The sequence below is a fragment of the Salminus brasiliensis genome, chromosome 5 (genome assembly GCF_030463535.1).
Source record: "Salminus brasiliensis chromosome 5, fSalBra1.hap2, whole genome shotgun sequence".
In the NCBI taxonomy this organism is placed as follows: domain Eukaryota; kingdom Metazoa; phylum Chordata; class Actinopteri; order Characiformes; family Bryconidae; genus Salminus; species Salminus brasiliensis.
Window position 1 is genome coordinate 29972924 of NC_132882.1, and position 19982 is coordinate 29992905.

Consider the following 19982-nt stretch of genomic DNA (forward strand, 5'->3'; position numbering starts at 1 on the left):
GTTTGAGTATTTCTTGAGTATTTATTTTGCTGGAATTCTCCTGGGAGAACCCTAACCCGGCACACCAGTCTCTAGACTTTACTCAAATGAGATGCAATAAAAAGAAAACTTTAGACGAAAAAGTATTGTTGACCAGAGAGGTCCTATGGAGATTGAGCTGACAAAAAGGGCAACAGTAACTCCAATACCACTCTGTACAATTGTGTTAAGCAGGCAAGCATCTCTGAATGCATAACATGCCTAACCTTAAGGTGATTGGACAACAATATAAGCTCCAATGGCAAGATCAAAGAACAGAAAACTGAAGCTGCAGTGGACACAGGCTTACCAAAACTGGACAGTGGAATACTGAAAAGAAAAATGACCCTGGTCTGATGAAGCTTGATTTCTGCAGAGGAACAGTGTAGTGTAGAAGTTGTAGGATCATGGTAATGTGAATGTGTGAGAATGTGTACATTAAGGTATATTAATTTCTTAAGACAATTACATAACTTTAATTGCCTGTATGGCACAATAATATTTTCCTACCATTATTAATAACAATGCATGAATAAACAAAAACATAAGTCAGTTACAGCCGCCCTGGTCTGTACAGCAGGCTAGTACTGTGTGTGACATTGATCTGATTATCGATTTGGAACTTGGTGGGATTTGAAGAGAAGCTAAAGTGTTTAAAGCTTTAAAAAGAATCTGTACACTAAATATGAGGCAATTGTAGAAGCTGAACACTGATGTACAATCAAAGCCAATTCCCAGACATTTTACACAGATGTGTAAATTCCTGGCGAGGTAAGAGACATGACATGTCTGGGGAAAAGAGGACATCTGGTCACCCAAGTTAATACAGGGCTTCATGGCTCCAATTTACCCATCATCTAATAGGTACTCCCATCATGATAATGCACCAAGCAAGCAAGTGTCAATAGCCTCAATCTGTCAAGACAAGACAACCATATTCACCATTGGATGTTTGGCACAGGTGGAAGTCGGCCTCCGCCTTTAGCCTATCCATGCAGTGAGTGAACACACACAGTGACAGTGAGCACACATGCCCGGAGTGGTGGGCTACGGTGCCTGGAGAGCAGAGAGGGGTTGTCTTCAATAGCCCCGTGCTGTAACCGCTGAGCCACCGCTGCCCCTCATGACCTCAGGCCTTTCCAGTTATTGGATCTGGATTCAAGGAAATGCTTTGTGATCATGTGAAGGTTGCTTCCTGTCACTGCCATTTGTCCCTATACTTAATACAGCAATTCAAATGAATAATTTATATATATTTATATATTTAATATTTAATAATATTAATATTAATATTTTATATATTTAATAAATGTATATTTATATATATTTATATATATATAATTTATATATATTTAATTAAAATACATATACGTGTGTGTGTGTATATATATATATATATATATATATTAATTGATTAATTAATTGATACATTAATAAGACACGAATAGCTTGGAGTTTACAGTAAACACACACACACACACACACACACACACACACTCACGCACTCTATCACATGACGGGATCTGAGTCACGTGATCTGTGCTTCGCTGTTGTTCTGCACTTCAGTTCTGAAGACTTTTTGCAAGTTTATAAATCATTCGCGAGGCTTTCCTGTCCGTGGGGTGTCCTGGGTTCTGGTAGGTGGTCTCTCTCGTTTTTTTCTTAACGTGGTTTACACACTACCCGTGCTGTCTGTGGGTTTAACTGGTTTAACTCAGGCGGTTAAACAGTGTTTATCCAGCTCCACAACAACATGGCTAACGGTAGCTAGCTATATAGCTAGTGCCAGCTAGCCTGCTGGATTCACGAGGTAGCTAGCTAAGGAAGATTGGAGCAGTTGGGTCGGTTTTTGTGTTTTTTCAGGAGCGATTTCTCATCTGAAAATGAGCTAAAGACGGTGGCGATATGCTTGTACTTTAGTGCAACACATTTGATGGGTTTTGAAAGGGTTGTTGTTGAGACACAGAGACAGGTTTCAGTTTCAGCATAAAGGGAATTGGAGACCTGTAAGCCTGGATGTGAACTAGCTAGTGCCAGCTATAGATACATATTACTATTGTGCGTCTCCTTAACCCACAGCAGCCAATATCCACCAGAGAGAGACACACACAGAGAGAGAGAGAGAGAGAGAGCTGGTTGGGCTTGTTTAAGGGATATAGTGCTTGCTAGATTAGGAGTTTGGTGTATGTGTTTATTCTGGAGGTACAGAGATAAAGAGGGAAGCACCAGATACAGCATTAGTATCCACCCTCTGTCTGCTGTTGTGCTGTTAAAAGTAGTTCCAGAGGGCCTACATTTCCTTTTTCACATAAACTCAGAATGATGATCATGTCAATAATAATAATAATAATAATAATAGTATTAATAATGTGTGGCAACGCTTAGAGCGACAGACCATTGATGACAGGGTTGTGGGTTCGATACCCGGGCTCAGCAAGCCGTCACTGTTGGCCCCTTGATCAAGGCCCCTCACCTTCTCTGCTCCCTGGGCGCTACAGCAATGACTGCCCGCCCCTTCGGGTGTGTGTGTTTGATAGTGACACTAGTGTGTGTGTGTGTGTGTGTGTGTTCGTGTTCATGTTCACTGCACGAAGGGGTTAAAGGCGGATGCTGAGTTCAGCCTGGGTCCAACACTAATCATGATGAATGCATCATAGCAGCTGCCTGATTGTGTAACCAAACCCCTGAGAAAGGGAAATAAGGGAAACTGGCTAACAAACTGTAGTTTTGATAACTGTTTAAGATTAAAGTGTGTGTGTGTGTGTGTGTGTTTACCTTTCAGGGCAGGAGGAGGCTTGTGTGGCTATTCACATCTGAATGGGCAACAGTTTCTAAGACATTCAAGCAGGTCATCACACGCACAGCAGTAAGTGTGAACTCCCGTGAGTGTGTGTGTATCTTCGCTGTCCAGCGAAGACCATGTGTCTCCAAAATGGTGACTTTACAGGAGAAGGCAAAAATCTCTCAATGTAAATGTAACGGCAATGTTAAATAAGTGTTCATTCCACGTCATGTAGAGCATTTCTATTGGTTCATTCATCCAGAATGACTTACACAGTGTAGCGAAGCAGCTACATTGTATTAAACCATAGAGAAAACTGAAAATTGAGCCTTTCAACAGATGTTTTGATATCAGCATTACCTTTACATGTTATGAAAGACAGAGTAACTGCATTATAATTTACTGAAAAGATTGTTTTATTAGCTGCAAAAAAAAAAACTAAGTGAAAAAGTGTTTTCTTTTGCATAAGACTGTACTTTTTTTAATGCATGTATATTTGTATCTAGTTTACAACAGTGTACAAGCTCCACTGGTGGCTCTGTTGATATAACCGAGGTCAGATCCGGCTCCTGCCAAGCCATACATTTGTTTATAATCAAACCACATTGAGTCTGAAATATAATTTACAAGAAAAACTCCCAGTGCTGAATCCTGCAAAAGGAAAAATGTTAGCAGTGGAGGATATCTTTGATGAACCTCTGAGCTGTATGAGAGCGAGAGGCTTACTGTGTTTATAAAGATGCAAATGAAGTGTACAGTGTCTGTTTATGATAAACTTTGATTGAAAGTACAGGCACTTGTGCTTGTTGAAGGTGTGCTTAAATTTGCTATGTTCATTTGTAGAATATATATAGAAAAAAACCAAAACCTACAAATGTGTCATTCAGTTCTTAGGTTTTTATGTTACTTTCAACACAAACCATAATTGTGCATATGACGTGTGTCTCTGTAGGGGATGTTATCTTATGTATCATAAGACAAGAACAGGTTTTTATTTCTGTTTTACTAACTGCCATAGCCTGCCTTCTGTCCTGAGATGTTTTGTGCGCCCTTATCTAATTAAGCCCTCAAAGAGATAAGCAAAACTATGGAAATACAGTGGTAGAATCTGGCATGTGATTTGGGGATAAGGTATTTGCATCGCGTGCTTTCAAGATGGCAAGTAAGCTTGAAGAACAAAACTAGATACAGTTTACGATCAACGACGCAGATGAAAGCAATCCTTGAGGACTGAGTGTGTGTGCTTGAATAAGTATGTTCCAAGCTGGAGTGATCTAGACAAGAACACAGTACAGTAATGTGGCTATTTCTTTATTTATATATTTATAACAGTTTTAACAATTTATAACTTAACCATAACAGTTTATTTGCGATTTAACATTTATGGAGTTCTGTTTCTCAATGTGGTATTAGCAGAAGTGACTTGAGCTTTTGCTACTTAAGTGGCAGTATAAATTTATCAAGAAATATCTAATGAAAATCTTGTGCTCATCACTTATGAAACTGGTGACATAATGAATCACAGAGCTCGTATTTCACAAATGTATGTCGCATTGTAATGGTCTTAACTGTACAGTTTTTGTGTTGTTGTTTTTTTTTTTCTTTTTCTCCCCTCCACACACGCTCCATTTATGTGACAGACCGCTGCTGATGATTTCACTGCAGCTCCGCATGAAGGTTGAGGGAATTATGACTGTAAAAAGTAACAGCGGCAGTAATACTGTAGTACTGTACTTTTATGGTTAAACTTTGGCAATTAATCCGCAGTTCACATTTGTCCCGAACCCAGGGGGTGGGTTGATCCGTACATATCAAAAATGATCTGTGATCAGTTACACCATTAGTGTTAACTGAATATCAGAAACCTTGAGTGACAAAATCTACTTACTCATGTGACCCATCAAGCCCGAAGTGTTCACACACACACATTGGCACAGTTAATTATGTAGTCAATAGACTTAGAATTTCTATTGTAAAAGTGAATAAGAGGAAATAGTAGACAATTAAGGTAGCAAGCAGGTGACTCAACGACATTAATAACAAGTGTATTTAGCGGATGCTATGGCTACAGTTTTTTAAATTAAAACAATCATTTAGCAGTTTCTGGCAGTCGATCGTCCAGAACAGTGCCTGTTGTTTCCAATGATTCTTATTTTTTTATTTATTTTTTATTGTAGCTTTAAATGGTGCCAACCAGTGACTGGAGCAAAAAAAAGTAATGCAAGCACCAGTTACATAGTGATATTGAGGAAAATCATTTGTTTTATTTGCAGTGTTGTAGAAATATGAAATGCAAAATATATATTAGTTAGATATATGTGGTAATGACATTGAAGCATCACAATATTATGGCTTGCAGTACTGTCTCAAAAACATAGTCTTGGTTTTTAATTAATAGCTTACATTGGTGGCAGACTGCTTGCGTAAAAAGTAAACTTGCCGTTTACTCAGATTTGATGCATATGATGGTGTTTTTGTACTGTGCCAGAAATCGCAATGTATCGTCTCGCTTACAGCATCGCGATACGTTGAATTGTAATCCCTGTGTCATGATGTGGGTTGTATCACCAGGTTCTTGCCAATATGCAGCAATAATATTGATGTTGAAGCATTTTCAGCGTCCTTGACTAACTGTTGCAGCCATACCATGCATGCAGGAGATTTTGAAGCTGGGGAGAAATGACTGTTGCCTCAGTTTCAGAGAGAAATCAAGAAAAAAAGGCAGACAATTTTCATTGACCTCTTTCTCCCTTTCTCTCTTTCTCCTTTAGATGCACAAAGGTGTGTGGGTGTTAGTGTGCGTGTTGAGTGGGTGCAGCGCTCTCATCTGCCCTGATGGAGGAATGTGCGATGATGGCAACACTTGTTGCCAAACCCCATCAGGAGGATACGGATGCTGCCCGCTCCCCAATGTGAGTGTACGTGTGTGTACGTGTGTGTACGTGTGTGTACGTGTGTGTACGTGTGTGTACGTGTGTGTACGTGTGTGTGTGTGTGTGTGTGTGTGTGTGTGTGTGTGTGTCCACGGTTCTGTTATCATGAAATGAATGTATGTATGTAATGGTCTGCCTGCAGGCAGAGTGCTGTTCAGATCATCTGCATTGCTGTTATGAGGGAACGTTGTGTGATCTAGAACATTCCAAGTGTGTCAACAAGACACACGTTCTAGACTGGGTGAAGAGAGTACCCATCAAGCAGCCCAGTCTACCTCAGGTAACATACACACACACACATTTTATTGTAAAGCAGTTAGTGCTAAGTGACCAGCTGGAGCACTAACATTCAGTAACATTCAGACCTTGGAGCCAACTAAATGTTAGCCCAGATATGCCCCAGCCATCCGTGGTCAAGACTCCCAGTGAACCCTCTCCCCTTCACGCAAGATTCTAGCCAACGCAGACATCTGACTTAACAGTATTGATATTTAGCGCTCTAGTCCATGTGTGTTCGGTTGTCCAGTGGCAATTCAAAAATTTTGGTGGCCAGCTTCTTATGCACATAGTGTAATAGAGAGAGTGGCTAAGAGGTATCGATGTACAAGAATGCATCGCCCTCTGCTGTGTGCAGGGGGCTTCATAGCAACAGACCAGTCAGGGTGCCCATGCTAGCTGTTGAAAGTGCCTGTTATGAACACACACAAGTGTCCGAGCCAGACTTTGGAACAATGGCTCAGTATAGTTAAATGTACAGCTCTAATGTATATCATTCCATGAACAAATTAGCGTGTATATTAACAAAATTAAGGGTTTAATACTGATCAAGACAAGATGATGTATTAAGGAGTTGTTAGGTTTTATGCAGACCTCTTCTTGTAGCATTCTGTCATATGTGTGTCATACTCCCCCCTCCTTTTCCCCCCTTTTGGTTTGATTGCAAATATGTCGGCATGAACACAAAGCAAACCAGAACTAAAATTTAGCATTTTCATGCCTGGTCTAAACACACCCCTGATGTACTTACTTATTGACTCCTTGTGGAGCTGGCACTTTGCCAGGTTGTGAATGTTTCAGAAACCTATTGATGGGTTAACTTGACATGCTGAGAGTGGCCTCGTTAGGCTACTCTCTTGAAATGCGTTATTCATACAGTTGTGTTCCAGAAGAAAAAAAAAGTATATATACGTGACTAAATTTACCATCCAGTTTAATATATAATTTTGATATATATATATATATAAAATAAATAAAAATGACAGTCACAATGTAATAAAACAGCTGCCAGATTGCAGTGATCCCCTTTTAAAATTGACATACAAGGTTTTTGCATGACTATGTCGATATTTTCTCAAATTTTCATATTTCTTTGTCTTTCAGGCAGTGGTGTGTCCAGACCAAGAGTCAGAATGTCCTGATGATACCACTTGCTGCCAGCTTCCTGATGGGAGCTGGGGTTGCTGCCCTATGCCTAATGTATGTATGTTTGTGTTTGTACATGTGAGTGTATGGGTGTACTAGTGCGGTGCAATTTTTTTTGCTTATTACGGTGTTTGTGATAATAATTAACAAACAGTTAAGAAAGTGGAGGGATGGTTAGAAATAAAGTACTTCTTTATATAACATGGCCATGTACACCACGTTCCGGTGTTCTGTCTTAGCAGTTTATTTTCCTTTTAATATTCAAGCCTGTGCAGCCCGTTAATCCAGATTTGCTGTAAGTGTTTTATTAAATTCACATGATCCAGCAAATGTAAAGAACTGTGGTGAACATAATGCAGCCTATTCAGAAAGTATCTTACACCAGGTGACTTTTATATTATTAGCTTCAGTGCAAACAGGAAGGTTCCAGATCCTTTTAGGTCTTCCACATTAGTTATGTTTTAGATTTCTCTTAATACGGATCTAATATTCTTTTCAAAAAGTAAAAAAGTGCTGGGATGTTGTGGTTGTGTTCAATTTCATCTCCAGCTCACTTGATTTACCATCATTAAGCACTGATTTACCAAACCAGGTGTTGGATGAGAGCTATAAATAATACTCGAGTCCCATGGGGAGAGCTTTGGAGACACTTTAATGAACACAGTGATGGAAAACCACACGTACTGCCCAGAGAGGGAGCTTTTTCATTCCGATTTTTACAGGCCTACAATGTACACAGATATTATATGCATTATATAAGTACATTTGTAATATGCCATGTCAAATATTCAGGCTGTTGGGAATTTTCAGTGTTCTGATATGTTGTTTTCTTGTCTGCAAGACTCAATTCTGCTTGCATTCATAGTCACATTTACATAGTCCTATACAGGGATGCAAGAAAATATCGAGATATTGATAATCGCGATAAATATTTATCTCTCTCTGAAAAAGAAGACAACTCAGATTACTCATATTTTCTTTACATGTTTTCCTAAATTATTCATTTTTCAAATTGTAATATATTAATTTGCTAACAGTATCACAGTATATCACAATATATCGAATCCTAACCCCTGCCGATACACAGACCTAGTCTTCTACAAGAAATGCCAAAAATCAGGGTTGGAGTAAGGTGTGGTGGTCGTGTGGTTTTGTTAGTTAATTGGTTGGTGTTTATTATACATTTAAAAGAGAATTGTTCCTTTGAGGTTCATGACATCCCTGGGAACACCTTCAGGATGCTGTTCCCCATCAAACCGCTGTTGTCAGAGTAAATTGTGCTAATTGTAAATGCTTTTAATAACTGACTAACTAACCAAAACATTTGCTGACCTGAGTGAGAAATCGCAAAACTAAAAACTGCAAGTGTAAAGCTAGATAACAAGTGAACAATAAGGCAAATTAAAAAGTAATAAAGAATATGGTGTTGATGAGCATCTGAGCAAGCCTTTTTAACAACATTTACTCTTTTTTTTTGTGTGTGTGTGTGTGTGTGTGTGTGTGTGTGTGTGTGTGTGTGTGTGTGTGTGTGTGTGTGTGTGTGTGTGTGTGTGCGCGTGTGCGTGCACAATGCAGGCAGTTTGTTGTGAAGACAAAATGCACTGCTGTCCACAGGGCACAACCTGTGACCTAGCTCACTCTAAGTGTGTGACGTCCGCGCTTGACTCCATCCCTCTAAGCAGAAAATCCCCAGCGCATCGCAGAGCGCAGTGGGAGAAAACACCAGGTATGGCGTCAATTGTAATCTTTTGGTTTTTGTTTGTTTGTTTGTTTGTTTGTTTAAATAAAACTTTTCATTGTTCCAGGTGCAGGTGGACTAGAGCTGACTGGTAGTAATGATGGTAAGACATTGAGTAAGCTCAGGTAGAATGTTCTAAAGCCCACATGGCAGATACATTTTATATTCTATTCTATACTTTTGATTTGGTTTTGAATATTTCCTGAGCTTCCTAAGCAGACTGGTTTTATACAGCAGTCACTGGTTAATCTTTGTTCCAAATATACCATGAAAATTCACTGACCATCCCCACTGGAGTTCAGTAAAATCCATCATTAAGAAATTGAAATAATATGGCACATGTGTAAATCTGCCTAGAGGGTTTTTTGTTTGTTTGTTTGTTTGTTTTTTTGGTCACTAGTCATTATTTATTCATCTTCATCTGAAATCACTGCTGTGGGAAAAAGCTGTGTGACCGTCCTCTCTACTTTCTTTCTTTCATAGGGCTGCTGTTAGTGGTAACGCATTTATTAAATAAACTGTGTGTCTGTCTTTACAGTAGTTTGTCCAGATAAAGTTTCTTCCTGTCCAGATGACACAACCTGCTGCCCACTAGGAAATGGGAGCTATGGCTGTTGCCCAATGCCAAAGGTATGCATTTAGTTTGAATATATGATGAACTTGTTTTTGCATTCTTGTTCAGCCTGTATGCCAATAATGTTTGGCATAGGGAGTTTTTAGCTGTGATAGTTTAACCAGCCGTGGTAGACTTCCATGAGATACGATGATACAGTGCCTATGAACGTATTCACTTTACTTCAATCATGGTCGGTATAATCTGCCTTCATTTATTTACCTCCTTTAAAGTGACTGACCTAATTCAGCAGAGGTCCAGCAAGTTGGTTCTAGTAGTCTCACAATTGGTGAAATGGAGATCACCTGAGTGCAGTGAATGTGTGTGAAGAGATTGCACCTTCTAGACTAGACGGTGTCTTGTATACTACAGTCATTGGTCAGTCAGTACTCCTGGCTCTAAATACACCATGTAAAGTCACTAAGCATCCCTTGGAGTTCAGTTAAATTTTATCATAAAAAAATGGAAGGAATATGACACGTGTAAATCTGCCTAGAGCAGGCTGTCCTCACATACTCAGCGATTGTGCAAGAAGGAGACAAGTGAGGGAGGCCAGCAAGACACCTATAACTCCTAAGAGGTAAAGTGCAGCAAGGCCATAAAGGAATTTATCAACCAATTCTAAGTGACGACAGTTGTAAGTCCAAGGGCTGGCAGGTGTAATATAATCCTTCATTGCGTGTCAGGATTCTCACTGGAGAATTTTCCCCTCTGCAAGCTGGAATGTGAGATCTTTGGTAAAAAAATAAATAGTACAACAGTAATCCAGGTGTAATGACACAAGTTTGCCAGTCTGTGTTGTGTGCTTCAAGTTAAGCCATAAGTCTAATTTTAACTTGGTTGCAATTTCCATGGTAAAATATGTCTTTCTGATGATAGAAGCAGTCGGTCAGTGCATTGGATTTGATACTCCCACATTGAGCTTGAATCCTACACTCTCATGCTGCACTTGCTGTTTCTTGCACATTTTTTTAAGCAACCCCTTGTTATTCTCCAAAGCAACCTCTGGATAAATTTAAAATTGTGCCTCTATGCCATGCTGCAGATCCATGCAGAAAAGATTGTCCCTTATAATCTATCTATATAATTATTGTAAATTGCATAAAGAAGTAAAAGTACAAGTGTAAAAAATTTGTCTACGCTTGGCTTCAGGAATGACTGAAGGCTCACACATAAAGACAGCAAAGTGTGTAGAACTGTCGGTAAATAATATCTAGTACTCTCTCTGTCTGCTTCATCACCTGACGTACAGCAGGCTCCCATACACAGGGTCTGCACACACTGTAAAGAATAGTCCCATTTAATGGCACCTTAATGTAGCTCATTAATATAGTCATAGTTAGTTATATTCATTTTTATCATACCCATGCTCTTCATTCCTTTCTGATGGGCTTAAGGTTGGGTGAAATAATAAACAAACCACCAACCCAGTTTTATGTTATATATATAAGAAAAGCAAACCCATTAAATGGTATAAACGTAAAATGCCAATGAACGTTATTCATTAAAACGTTATTCAAAAAAAAAAAGTGGATTCTTTGGTACTTTGGTCCTTTAAGTATTTTCATTTGTCAAAAATTCTGCTAAATATTTAAGCACTAAATCTATTAACAGACTAGAGATGCACTGATGCAATTTTCTTGACAGATTCCAATTTCAGATTTTTTTGACATATGACTGTCCGATACCAATTTTGGCCAATTAAGATTTTCTTTCTTTCTAAGAATTACAAATGACAGTATACATAATTATTTTTGTATGCAACTTTTCATCATCACACATTTACATCACATGTGTTCGCATGTGTTCAATAAAAATAGGCTACTGCTCATTCATAAATACACTTATAATTCAGTCAAACACACTTAATAGTTAAAAATGTCATATAAAATAAAAGTCATTTTTATTGAGGCAACCAAAATATAAATATATAATAAATTTTTTTTTTTTTAATTCTAACTTTTACACATAAGTAATAATTCCCACTGTAGAAACACAGTACTTTTTACTTTTTTGTTTGGTCAAACAAACTCAATTTATATACTGTCAGGATTCGTCTTGTAGTTGGGTGGGTTCGATTGGGTGCTTGAACTGTTTATATAAGTAGGGATGTACTGATCTAGCCTTTTCTGTTCCAATACGATACGATACATAAACTTTGCACATTGGTTGATACTATTCCGATACCATTGTTGAATTACTAAACCATATACCTCACTGTGACAGAAACTTCAGGCATTGGGATTGCCTTTTATTTTACTAATTTTATAAAACAAACTAAATAAATAATGGTGCTGGACCACGGCACAGTGTTGTCAGGGCTCAGGACTTTATTCTGAAATTCAAACTCTGAGACCAAAATGGAGTGAGCAGCTCCCCTTTTCTCAGGTTGTCTTATATTGAAGACCATCTGTGTATTATATGTATTATAATGTCATTACCCACTCCCTCTTTCCTCTGGGCGGTCCTCCATTACAGGCGTAAGTCTCCATCCAGGCAGTACAGCTCTCGTCTCTCTCTCTCTGTTGCTGAAAAATGGCAGAAACAGCAAAGCTGTCCAGAGGGCACAATCTGTGACCTTGCCCACAGTAAATGTGTCTTAGCTATTGAGCTTGAAGCAGTGGCTACCCAGCCACTGCCTGTAGTCCGCTTGAAAGTGACAGGTAAATGTCCACTGCCTTCATTATTAGTCTGTGGCATGCAGGCTATATGTAAACAGAGGAGCCTGCTGCTTTTCACTAGAGGACATTGTTTGCAAGTGGCCTGTCATTCTATAAAATGAGATTATTGCCCTGGCACAATGACTGATCCCTGGACATTTACCTTGTCTGCTTTCTGTGTGTGCAGTGGAGTCTGTACCCTGTAATGACTCTGTAGCATGTGAAAGTGGATCTACCTGCTGTAAGAAAAAAGATGGGGAATGGGCCTGCTGTCCACTGCCAGAGGTGGGATTGTCACTATTTTGTCATTGTTCCAAATAGAGATGCACAAAGCAATCTCATTCTCGCATGACCGAGTCTGTGCACGAAGGCGCCAGGGGCACAAACTATGGCTGTTGCCATAGTGGCTTCCTATAGACCTTTTCGACAGTCACTGTGCTGTCCATCTGCACCGTTTAACAGAGCGCTCACCGGTCTTCAGCATTCCTCAGAAATCTTCATTGGGCTTTAGCACAGGCAAACTTTAGGGCACTTAACATGTCTGAAATAAACAATAATCTCTATGTCTGTGTAAACATTAGCACCATTCACAAATGAAGCATTTTTAATCACAAATATGCGTAAATCTCTCCCACTGTCCAGCCCTCTGTTCACTCCAGTTCAGTTTAACTTGTGCTTTATTGTTTGCCTCAATAAAAATGATAAAAAGTAATATGAAAAAAATAATTATGTATACTGTCATTTGTAATTCTTAGAAAGAAAGAAAATCTTAATTGGCCAAAATTGGTATCGGACAGTCATATGTCAAAAAAATCTGAAATTGGAATCTGTCAAGAAAATTGCTATCAGTGCATCTCTAGTCTGTTAATAGATTTAGTGCTTAATAGATTTAGTGCTTAAATATTTATTTATTTATTTATTTATTTTTTAAATTATAAGAAATAAAATATTGTTTAAAAATATGATGTAATAAATGCACTATGAAGAAATAAATGAAATACTGAAAAGATATGTTATAGGCTCTTTAAATTTCTTCAACAATACAGTGAGACTAAAGCCGTGGTTCATGTTTGTGTACTCTAGGCGGTGTGTTGCGAGGACTACATCCATTGCTGTCCTTACGGCACAGTGTGTAATCTTGCGAAGGGCACATGTGATGACTCTGCCAAACCTTTGACCTTGGTTCAATGGCTAGAAAAGGTGCCAGCCTTCAAGAGGGTCCCACAACCCGCCAATGAAAAATGTGACTCGTCAAAATCGTGCCCTAAGGGTGCAACCTGCTGCAAAATGGAATCCGGGGCCTGGGGGTGCTGTCCTCTTCCACAGGTACATACACTCGTACGTTACAGTGAAATTGGAACTGGTGTGTTAAACCTTGCAGGTCACCGCTCTGCAGAGATGACCCCCCTTCTCTAAGTGGGTTCTCTTTTGTATGTAATTGTGTGTCTTCTCCCTGTCTCTCTTATCTAGGCTGTGTGCTGTACGGACCATCTTCACTGCTGTCCTCGCAATACAGTGTGTAACGTGGCTGCCGGCACGTGTGACAGCACCATCAGTGAAGCTGGCAAGCGTTTGTCAGTGCCTTGGGTGAGCAAGACAGCTGCTACAGCCCTGCCCCCTCAGAATGACCAGTGTGATGAGACTTCAGCCTGTCCAACTGGAACAACGTGCTGTAGGCAGAAGTCAGGGGCCTGGGCCTGCTGCCCCCTCCCACAGGTACACACACTGGTTAAATTGTAAAAAAAACGGTGTTCAAAGAAAAGAGTGAGAAATGGGGAGTGTTATAAGCAGTACCTATATTTATATACTGTATTTTGAGTTGTTCTTTAATGTGTAAATGTTTGATTGCGGTAAGAAAAACAATTGCTCAGATGTAGTTTTACACAATCCACACATTTACAAGCCACTGTAAGGTGGGTTTATGGTGGGTTTGTCTTTATTAGCAATGTTGTTGACTTTTAGCCTAGCATGGATACCCACTTGCTTTACTGGCTTCCTATGCCAACAGCAGCACTTCCCACGGTCAACCCTTCATCAAGTAGTTTTTCAGCCAGGCAGCTAGCAGCTTTCAGCCCAGATTTTTGGCACAGGTTTGTGCGATACTATCCTGCTCTGCGACATGACCTCAAATAATTTATTAATTGGTTATCCATGTGGCAGTCCATTTGGCAGACTGAATGGGATGGAGTCTTGTGACTACACACGCAGTAGTTAAAGGGTTAAGGGGACAGTACATGAACACACACACAGTGGGGGAAGTACTAAATAATGGAAAAAAATTGAAGAATCGACATGGGCACGATTACACCGATTTGTTCATGGAGTTTTGAATGTCGGTTTTGATTCATTTTTTTTGAGCAATTGCTCAACTCTGTTTTGCTTAAGTGGGTTACATTTAAAGGAGGACTTAGCAGTGGTTGAGGTTCATGTTATGTCACGTCCATGTACTAAGCTTTCATTATTCAGCTATGCCAAGATAACTCAATGACCCCTTTTAAGGGGAGGGGAAAAATAGGTTTCAGGCTTTCTAAAGCTCACATACTCAGCTTATGTGGCTATTATAAAAGTGTAGTGACCAAGCTGTGTCGTCTCTCTTGCTCTCTCACCAGGCTGTTTGCTGTGATGATCACGAACATTGCTGTCCTCAGGGCTACAAGTGTGACGTCGCTCACGAATCCTGCGACCACCCCTTCCTCCCCCGCATGCTGTGGCTCAGCAAGCAGCCGGCACTAATGAGTATGACTCAGCTCTCTAATGCTGGAGTTATTGCTGAGTCAGCAGTGGCGGATGCAGAGCATAAGTGTGATGCCCAAACCAGCTGCCCGAGAGACAATACCTGCTGCTTCATGCAAAAATTCAACAAGTGGGGTTGCTGTCCTCTCCCTCAGGTGAGACACAGAAATGCAGGGTTTGGGCATGTCCTCAGAAATGCTTTGTACACCAAATGCTAGGAATGGTTGATATAAACATTTTATGTCATTTTAATTTTCTGTCCCGATTATCACAGATTATAATAGTACCACAGGATGTCTCTAAAGTTAAAGAATAATATATGAGATGGATGGGAGAGACTCGATTTACACATCACTGCCATGCCAAAAAAGTCTTAGTGTCCTCCTCTCAGAAGTCCTTGTTAAATCTTTAAGATTTGAATATCGTGTTATGTAACATCTTAGGATTTGCACATTTTCCACAGACTTGTAAGCCTTGACTTATGTTTGTGGACACCTTTTCTAATGACTATTTTCAGCTACTAGGTTGCACCCATTACTATAACAAGATGTGCAAATGCACGCACACAGCTTGTCTAGTAAAAAAGCATTGTCAGTAGATTTGGACTCTCTGGACCAGATAAACATGGATCTATTGGCACCATGCCTAATGCCAGGTGTGTGCTAGAGGGGCATAAACCCCCTCTGCTTTGAGCTGTGGAACTGTGTTCTCTGGCGTGATGGTGCTCCATCCAATACTTTTGTGGATGAGGTGCCGTGGTGATCATCCTGACCTCACTAATGCTTTTGTTGCTGAATGCAGTCAGATCCTTACAGCAATGCTACACAATCTAGTAGAAAGCCTTACCTAGACTGTAGACAGGTATTCCATATACTTGTGGACCAAAATATTCTTCTGATGCAGAAGTGCACAGTTTATCCTGCTTGTGTTTTTCTCTCCTATTATTTTGAATGTATTTTAAACCCGGAACTGGTTTAGAATTTGTGTGACGGCTTTATTTATTTTTCTCTTTCTCTCTCTCATCAGGCTGTTTGCTGTGGGAACGGTGATCACTGTTGTCCTAACGGCTACACTTGTGACACGACAAAGCCCATCTGCATTAAGGGCCACCTGGAGATTCCATGGTTCAAGAAGCAGGAGGCCAAAGTTACTCAGGGGTCAGAGTTTGCGCAGGAGGTCACAGGAGTGAAGTGTGACTCCACCACCAGTTGCCCGACAGGTAGCACCTGTTGCAGGTTAACCACAGGGCAGTGGGGCTGCTGCCCACACGTCAAGGTGTGTGTTTCTCTGTTGCAGTGGGAGTTTGCCAGCATTTTTTTGTTTGTTTGTTTACGTGAATTTGTGTCTTTTGTTTTAGGCGGTGTGTTGTGAGGACCATGAGCACTGCTGTCCAGAGGGTTACACCTGTGACCTGCAGGCTGGAACCTGCCTCAGGCCGTCCACCTCGCACACTGTTGCACTCGCGCTTGTGCACACGCACACTGACAAGGAGGTGATGTGTGATGCGACAAGCCATTGCTCAGAGACTCAGACCTGCTGTAAAGTATCAGACACGGAATGGGCCTGCTGTCCATTTAAGCAGGTAATTTTGCCCTTCAGCAAGGTCCTGCTTTTAAATGTGAAATAGGTAGTGTTCAAAAATATGTAGACACGTATTCAGATGTTCCAATCAATTCCATGGGCACAGGTGTATAAAACCAAGCACCTAGGCTTGCAGACTGCTTCTACAAACATTTGTGAAAGGGATGGGTCACTCTCAGGAGCTCCAGCTGAATTCCACCATGGTACCATGATAGGATGTCACCTGTGCAACAAGTCCAGTCCTGAAATTTCCTCACTACTAAATATTCCACAGTCAACTGTCAGTGGTATTATAACAAAGTGGAAGCGATTGGGAATGACAGCAACTCAGGCACGAATGGTAGGCCATGTAAAATGAAGAGCGGGGTCAGTGAATGCTGAGGCATTGTGCGCAGAGATCATCAACTTTCTGCAGAGTCAATTGCTAAAGACCTCCAAACTTCATGTGACCTTCAGATTAGCTGAAGAACAGTGCATAGAGAACTTCATGGAATGGGTTTCCATGGCCGAGCAGCTGCATCCAAGCCTAATATCAACAAGCGCAATGCAAAGCGTCGGATGCAGTGGTGTACTGCATGCCGCCACTGGACTCTAGAGTGAGTGACGAATCACGCTTCTCCGTCTGACAGTCAGATGGACGAGTCTGGGTTTGCCGGTTGCCAGGAGAACGGTACTTGTCTGACTGCGTTGTTCCAAGTGTAAAGTTTGGTGGAGGGGGGATTATGGTGTGGGGTTGTTTTTCAGCAGTTGGGTTTGGCCCCTTAATGCCTTAGCATACCAAGAGATTTTGGTCAATTTCATGCTGTCAACTTCGCGGGAACAGTTTGGGGACGGCCCCTTCCTGTTCCAACATGAGTGCACAAAGCAAAGTCCATACTTTCTGACATGGCTTAAGACTAGTATAGGACTAAATTAAAGTAGGAATCAGGGCTTGTTGTTCGTGGGTTTTTTTAAGTGATACCTTGACTTTGATGCTGTATAACACTTTTTTTTTTCAGTGCTTTCTTTTCAATAACAAGGTGGATGTGGCTGGATGTGGATGTGTATGGAATGTAATTTAGACAGCCAGTCAGCACACTGGGTTTTGGAAAGCGCATAATTATTGGCTCACAGATGCTAGGACTGCCCAGCTCTATTGCAAACAGCAAATCGCCATTTAACATTTTGTTCAGAATAGGATTAGCCTTAATCTAAAGGTCTTAAATGTTGGGGAAATGGACTTTGTACTGTATATTACAATGACCTCCTTGTAAGTAAAGTAGCTCTTTGAAAGATGCAATTTGCGTTGGTTTGTTATCATTAGCTCATCTCTCTATTTCTTTCTCTCTTTCTCTTTTTAGGCAGTGTGTTGTAAGGACATGAAGCACTGTTGCCCTTTGGGATATGTCTGCGACTCCAAGGCTAAAGGTTGCACCAGAGCATCTTCCCTCACTTGGTGGAGCAGTTCTCTTTAGGACTGCATCCGTCTTCGTACTGTACTTGGTACCCACAGCACTGTTCAGTTATAATGGCATCCAAATTAGGACAAGGGACTACGCATCCTTCTACTTTTACTTACATTTTTTATTATTATTTTTTTTTCACAGGAAGTGGGTTTTAAAGGAGACACGTTGTAAATTATGTTATTCTCAGTCTAATAAGAAACTGACATTTAAACAGTGGCACAATTTATACACAAGCTGAAGCACTCCCAGGTTCCCTCAAAGGCTGCGTATAAGAATGCCTCTTCCTTTATTCTAGGTTAGATGCTGTATTTGGCAATCTACTGCTTTCAGTTTATTTCACTTTCTACTACTTTCACTACTACTTGCAGTTTCTAAAACTATCATGTGTTTTGTTTTGGGGTAAGTACATTGGTCTGAGTGAGAGGGCAAAATCCCATATTCAGATCTTAGCTGGAGTCACTGAGACCAAACTGAATGTATTATGTACTGAAACCAAGCACAGTCCATGGCCTTTGTGACCTTTGTCCGTGATGCCTGACTTAAAGGAGCAGCTTGCCAAAAAAATACCCATGACATAAAGTCAGGAGGGCCAGTGTTTGACACTACTTGTCTTTTAGTCGTCATTATCAGTGTTAGCATTGTTCGGTGACACACTCTCAATGGATAGCTGTGACTTAAACCCAGAGACTGGAAAGTTTTCATTTTTGCATAGCATCTTTATTGTGCATTTAAGTGATGTGTGTATTTAGGCTGTAATTGCCTTCCATTTGGTCCACATCTTTTGCCATCTTCTCCTTCTTCGACTGCAGGATCTAGTGTTCTGTAAGTTAACTCTCTGTAGTTCTTCATTTAGAAGAGAGTGTGGTTTGTTTCTCTCCAAACTTTTGGAGGCCTATTTCTCTTGATCAGTGAATGGACACTGATTTTAATTTTTCTGTTATTATTATTTTTAATTTATTTTTTTGCTTTATCCTTTATCCTGGGTTTTGAAACTACACAAATTTGGATGTCATCAAATACCAGCGTGGACTTGCTGCTTGGATCCAGTAGGGTGGTGGGGTTTAAATGTGTGGGTTTTTTTGTTTGTTTGTTTGTTTTGTTTATTTGCTTAGTAGTTTTTTTAAATGTCAGCAATCACATCCAACAAGGTTGACTTGATTTCCTTGCAGAGCTACACTTCATGCCTTTTGAAGGCCTATCTCACAGCCTGTCCCCATGCTAAGCAAATCAGTATCTTGGGCAACTTTTAGAACATTTTAGTAGTCATTAAGGCAAAATGACCCATTCCACAAGACATAAGGATGGGACTGGATGATTTTTTTTCTTTTCTTTTAGAAGCTGCTATTTGCTCAATAGTAATCAAGGCATATCATAATGGTAGTGTCTGTTTTACAAATTTTGGCCAGATAAAATGTGGATTGAGTGTTTTAAGCAAATCTTTCTTCTGGTTTTTAAAGCCTTTTATCTTGATTTGATGATTTTCATTTTAAAGTAGTTTATCATATGTTAATTTCCCCCCTCTTCTTTGTTTATGAATAGATTGGTTGGTTGATTTACACCAGAAAAATTGAAAATAAACCCTTCAAAACCATTTACCTGATGACTCACTGATTTCATTTACGACTGTTTTGGTAAACAAAGAGCCCAATTGGTTGCTATGGAGCGTGTTGTGCTGCGATTGGTGAGTAAGACGAAGGTATGCGAGTTATGTTTGTTGGCATGGATGGAATATCTGGGGGTGGCTTTTACACGGCCCCCGGGGGGAAGGCGATATCAGCCATCTGCTGCACGACGGACAGATAAATCGGAAGCTTAAACTTGAAAGTAAAATAGTGATAATGAGCGAAAAGGTGCCATTTTTATTCATGCTTATTTTGAGCACTCAGTTGGCCAATCGGGACGTCTGACACACACATTCCTGGTTGGCCTGGAGCCAGGGGCATTGGGTTCCGCCAAGAGTGCGTGGGTGCATGTGCGGCTTTCTCGCTCGTACTGGCTGACGCTCTTTCAGATGCACGGGCAAGGGCCGCAGTGAATGAACCAAGAGAAGAGCCGAG

The 19982-nt window shown here is 40.3% G+C and overlaps 1 protein-coding gene across 2 annotated transcripts; it reads left to right on the top strand.

The window, feature by feature from the left end:
- Positions 1–1548: 1548 nt before the first annotated feature.
- grnb (granulin b) lies at positions 1549–19520 on the top strand. 2 transcript variants are annotated; one of them, XM_072680109.1, is made up of 14 exons: positions 1549–1655; positions 2801–2884; positions 5572–5712; positions 5876–6013; positions 7114–7209; positions 8731–8881; positions 8961–8996; positions 9432–9523; positions 13250–13492; positions 13637–13882; positions 14776–15054; positions 15926–16174; positions 16257–16481; positions 17821–19520. In XM_072680109.1, the coding sequence occupies exons 3-14, from the start codon at positions 5572–5574 to the stop codon at positions 17932–17934; spliced, it is 2010 nt and encodes a 669-aa protein (XP_072536210.1). In that variant the 5' UTR covers positions 1549–1655; positions 2801–2884; the 3' UTR covers positions 17935–19520. The 2 variants fall into 2 exon arrangements, with proteins under 2 accessions (XP_072536210.1, XP_072536211.1); XM_072680110.1 differs by lacking the exon at positions 8961–8996.
- The last annotated feature ends 462 nt before the right edge of the window (positions 19521–19982 follow it).

Bases quoted from the DNA above. Each gene is read 5' to 3' on its own strand.
- grnb (XM_072680109.1), top strand. From the start codon at position 5,572: ATGCACAAAGGTGTGTGGGTGTTAGTGTGCGTGTTGAGTGGGTGCAGC. The intron at 8,997-9,431 runs GTAAGACATTGA...CTGTCTTTACAG, and splicing joins GCTGACTGGTAGTAATGATG to TAGTTTGTCCAGATAAAGTT. The intron at 16,175-16,256 runs GTGTGTGTTTCT...CTTTTGTTTTAG, and splicing joins GCTGCTGCCCACACGTCAAG to GCGGTGTGTTGTGAGGACCA.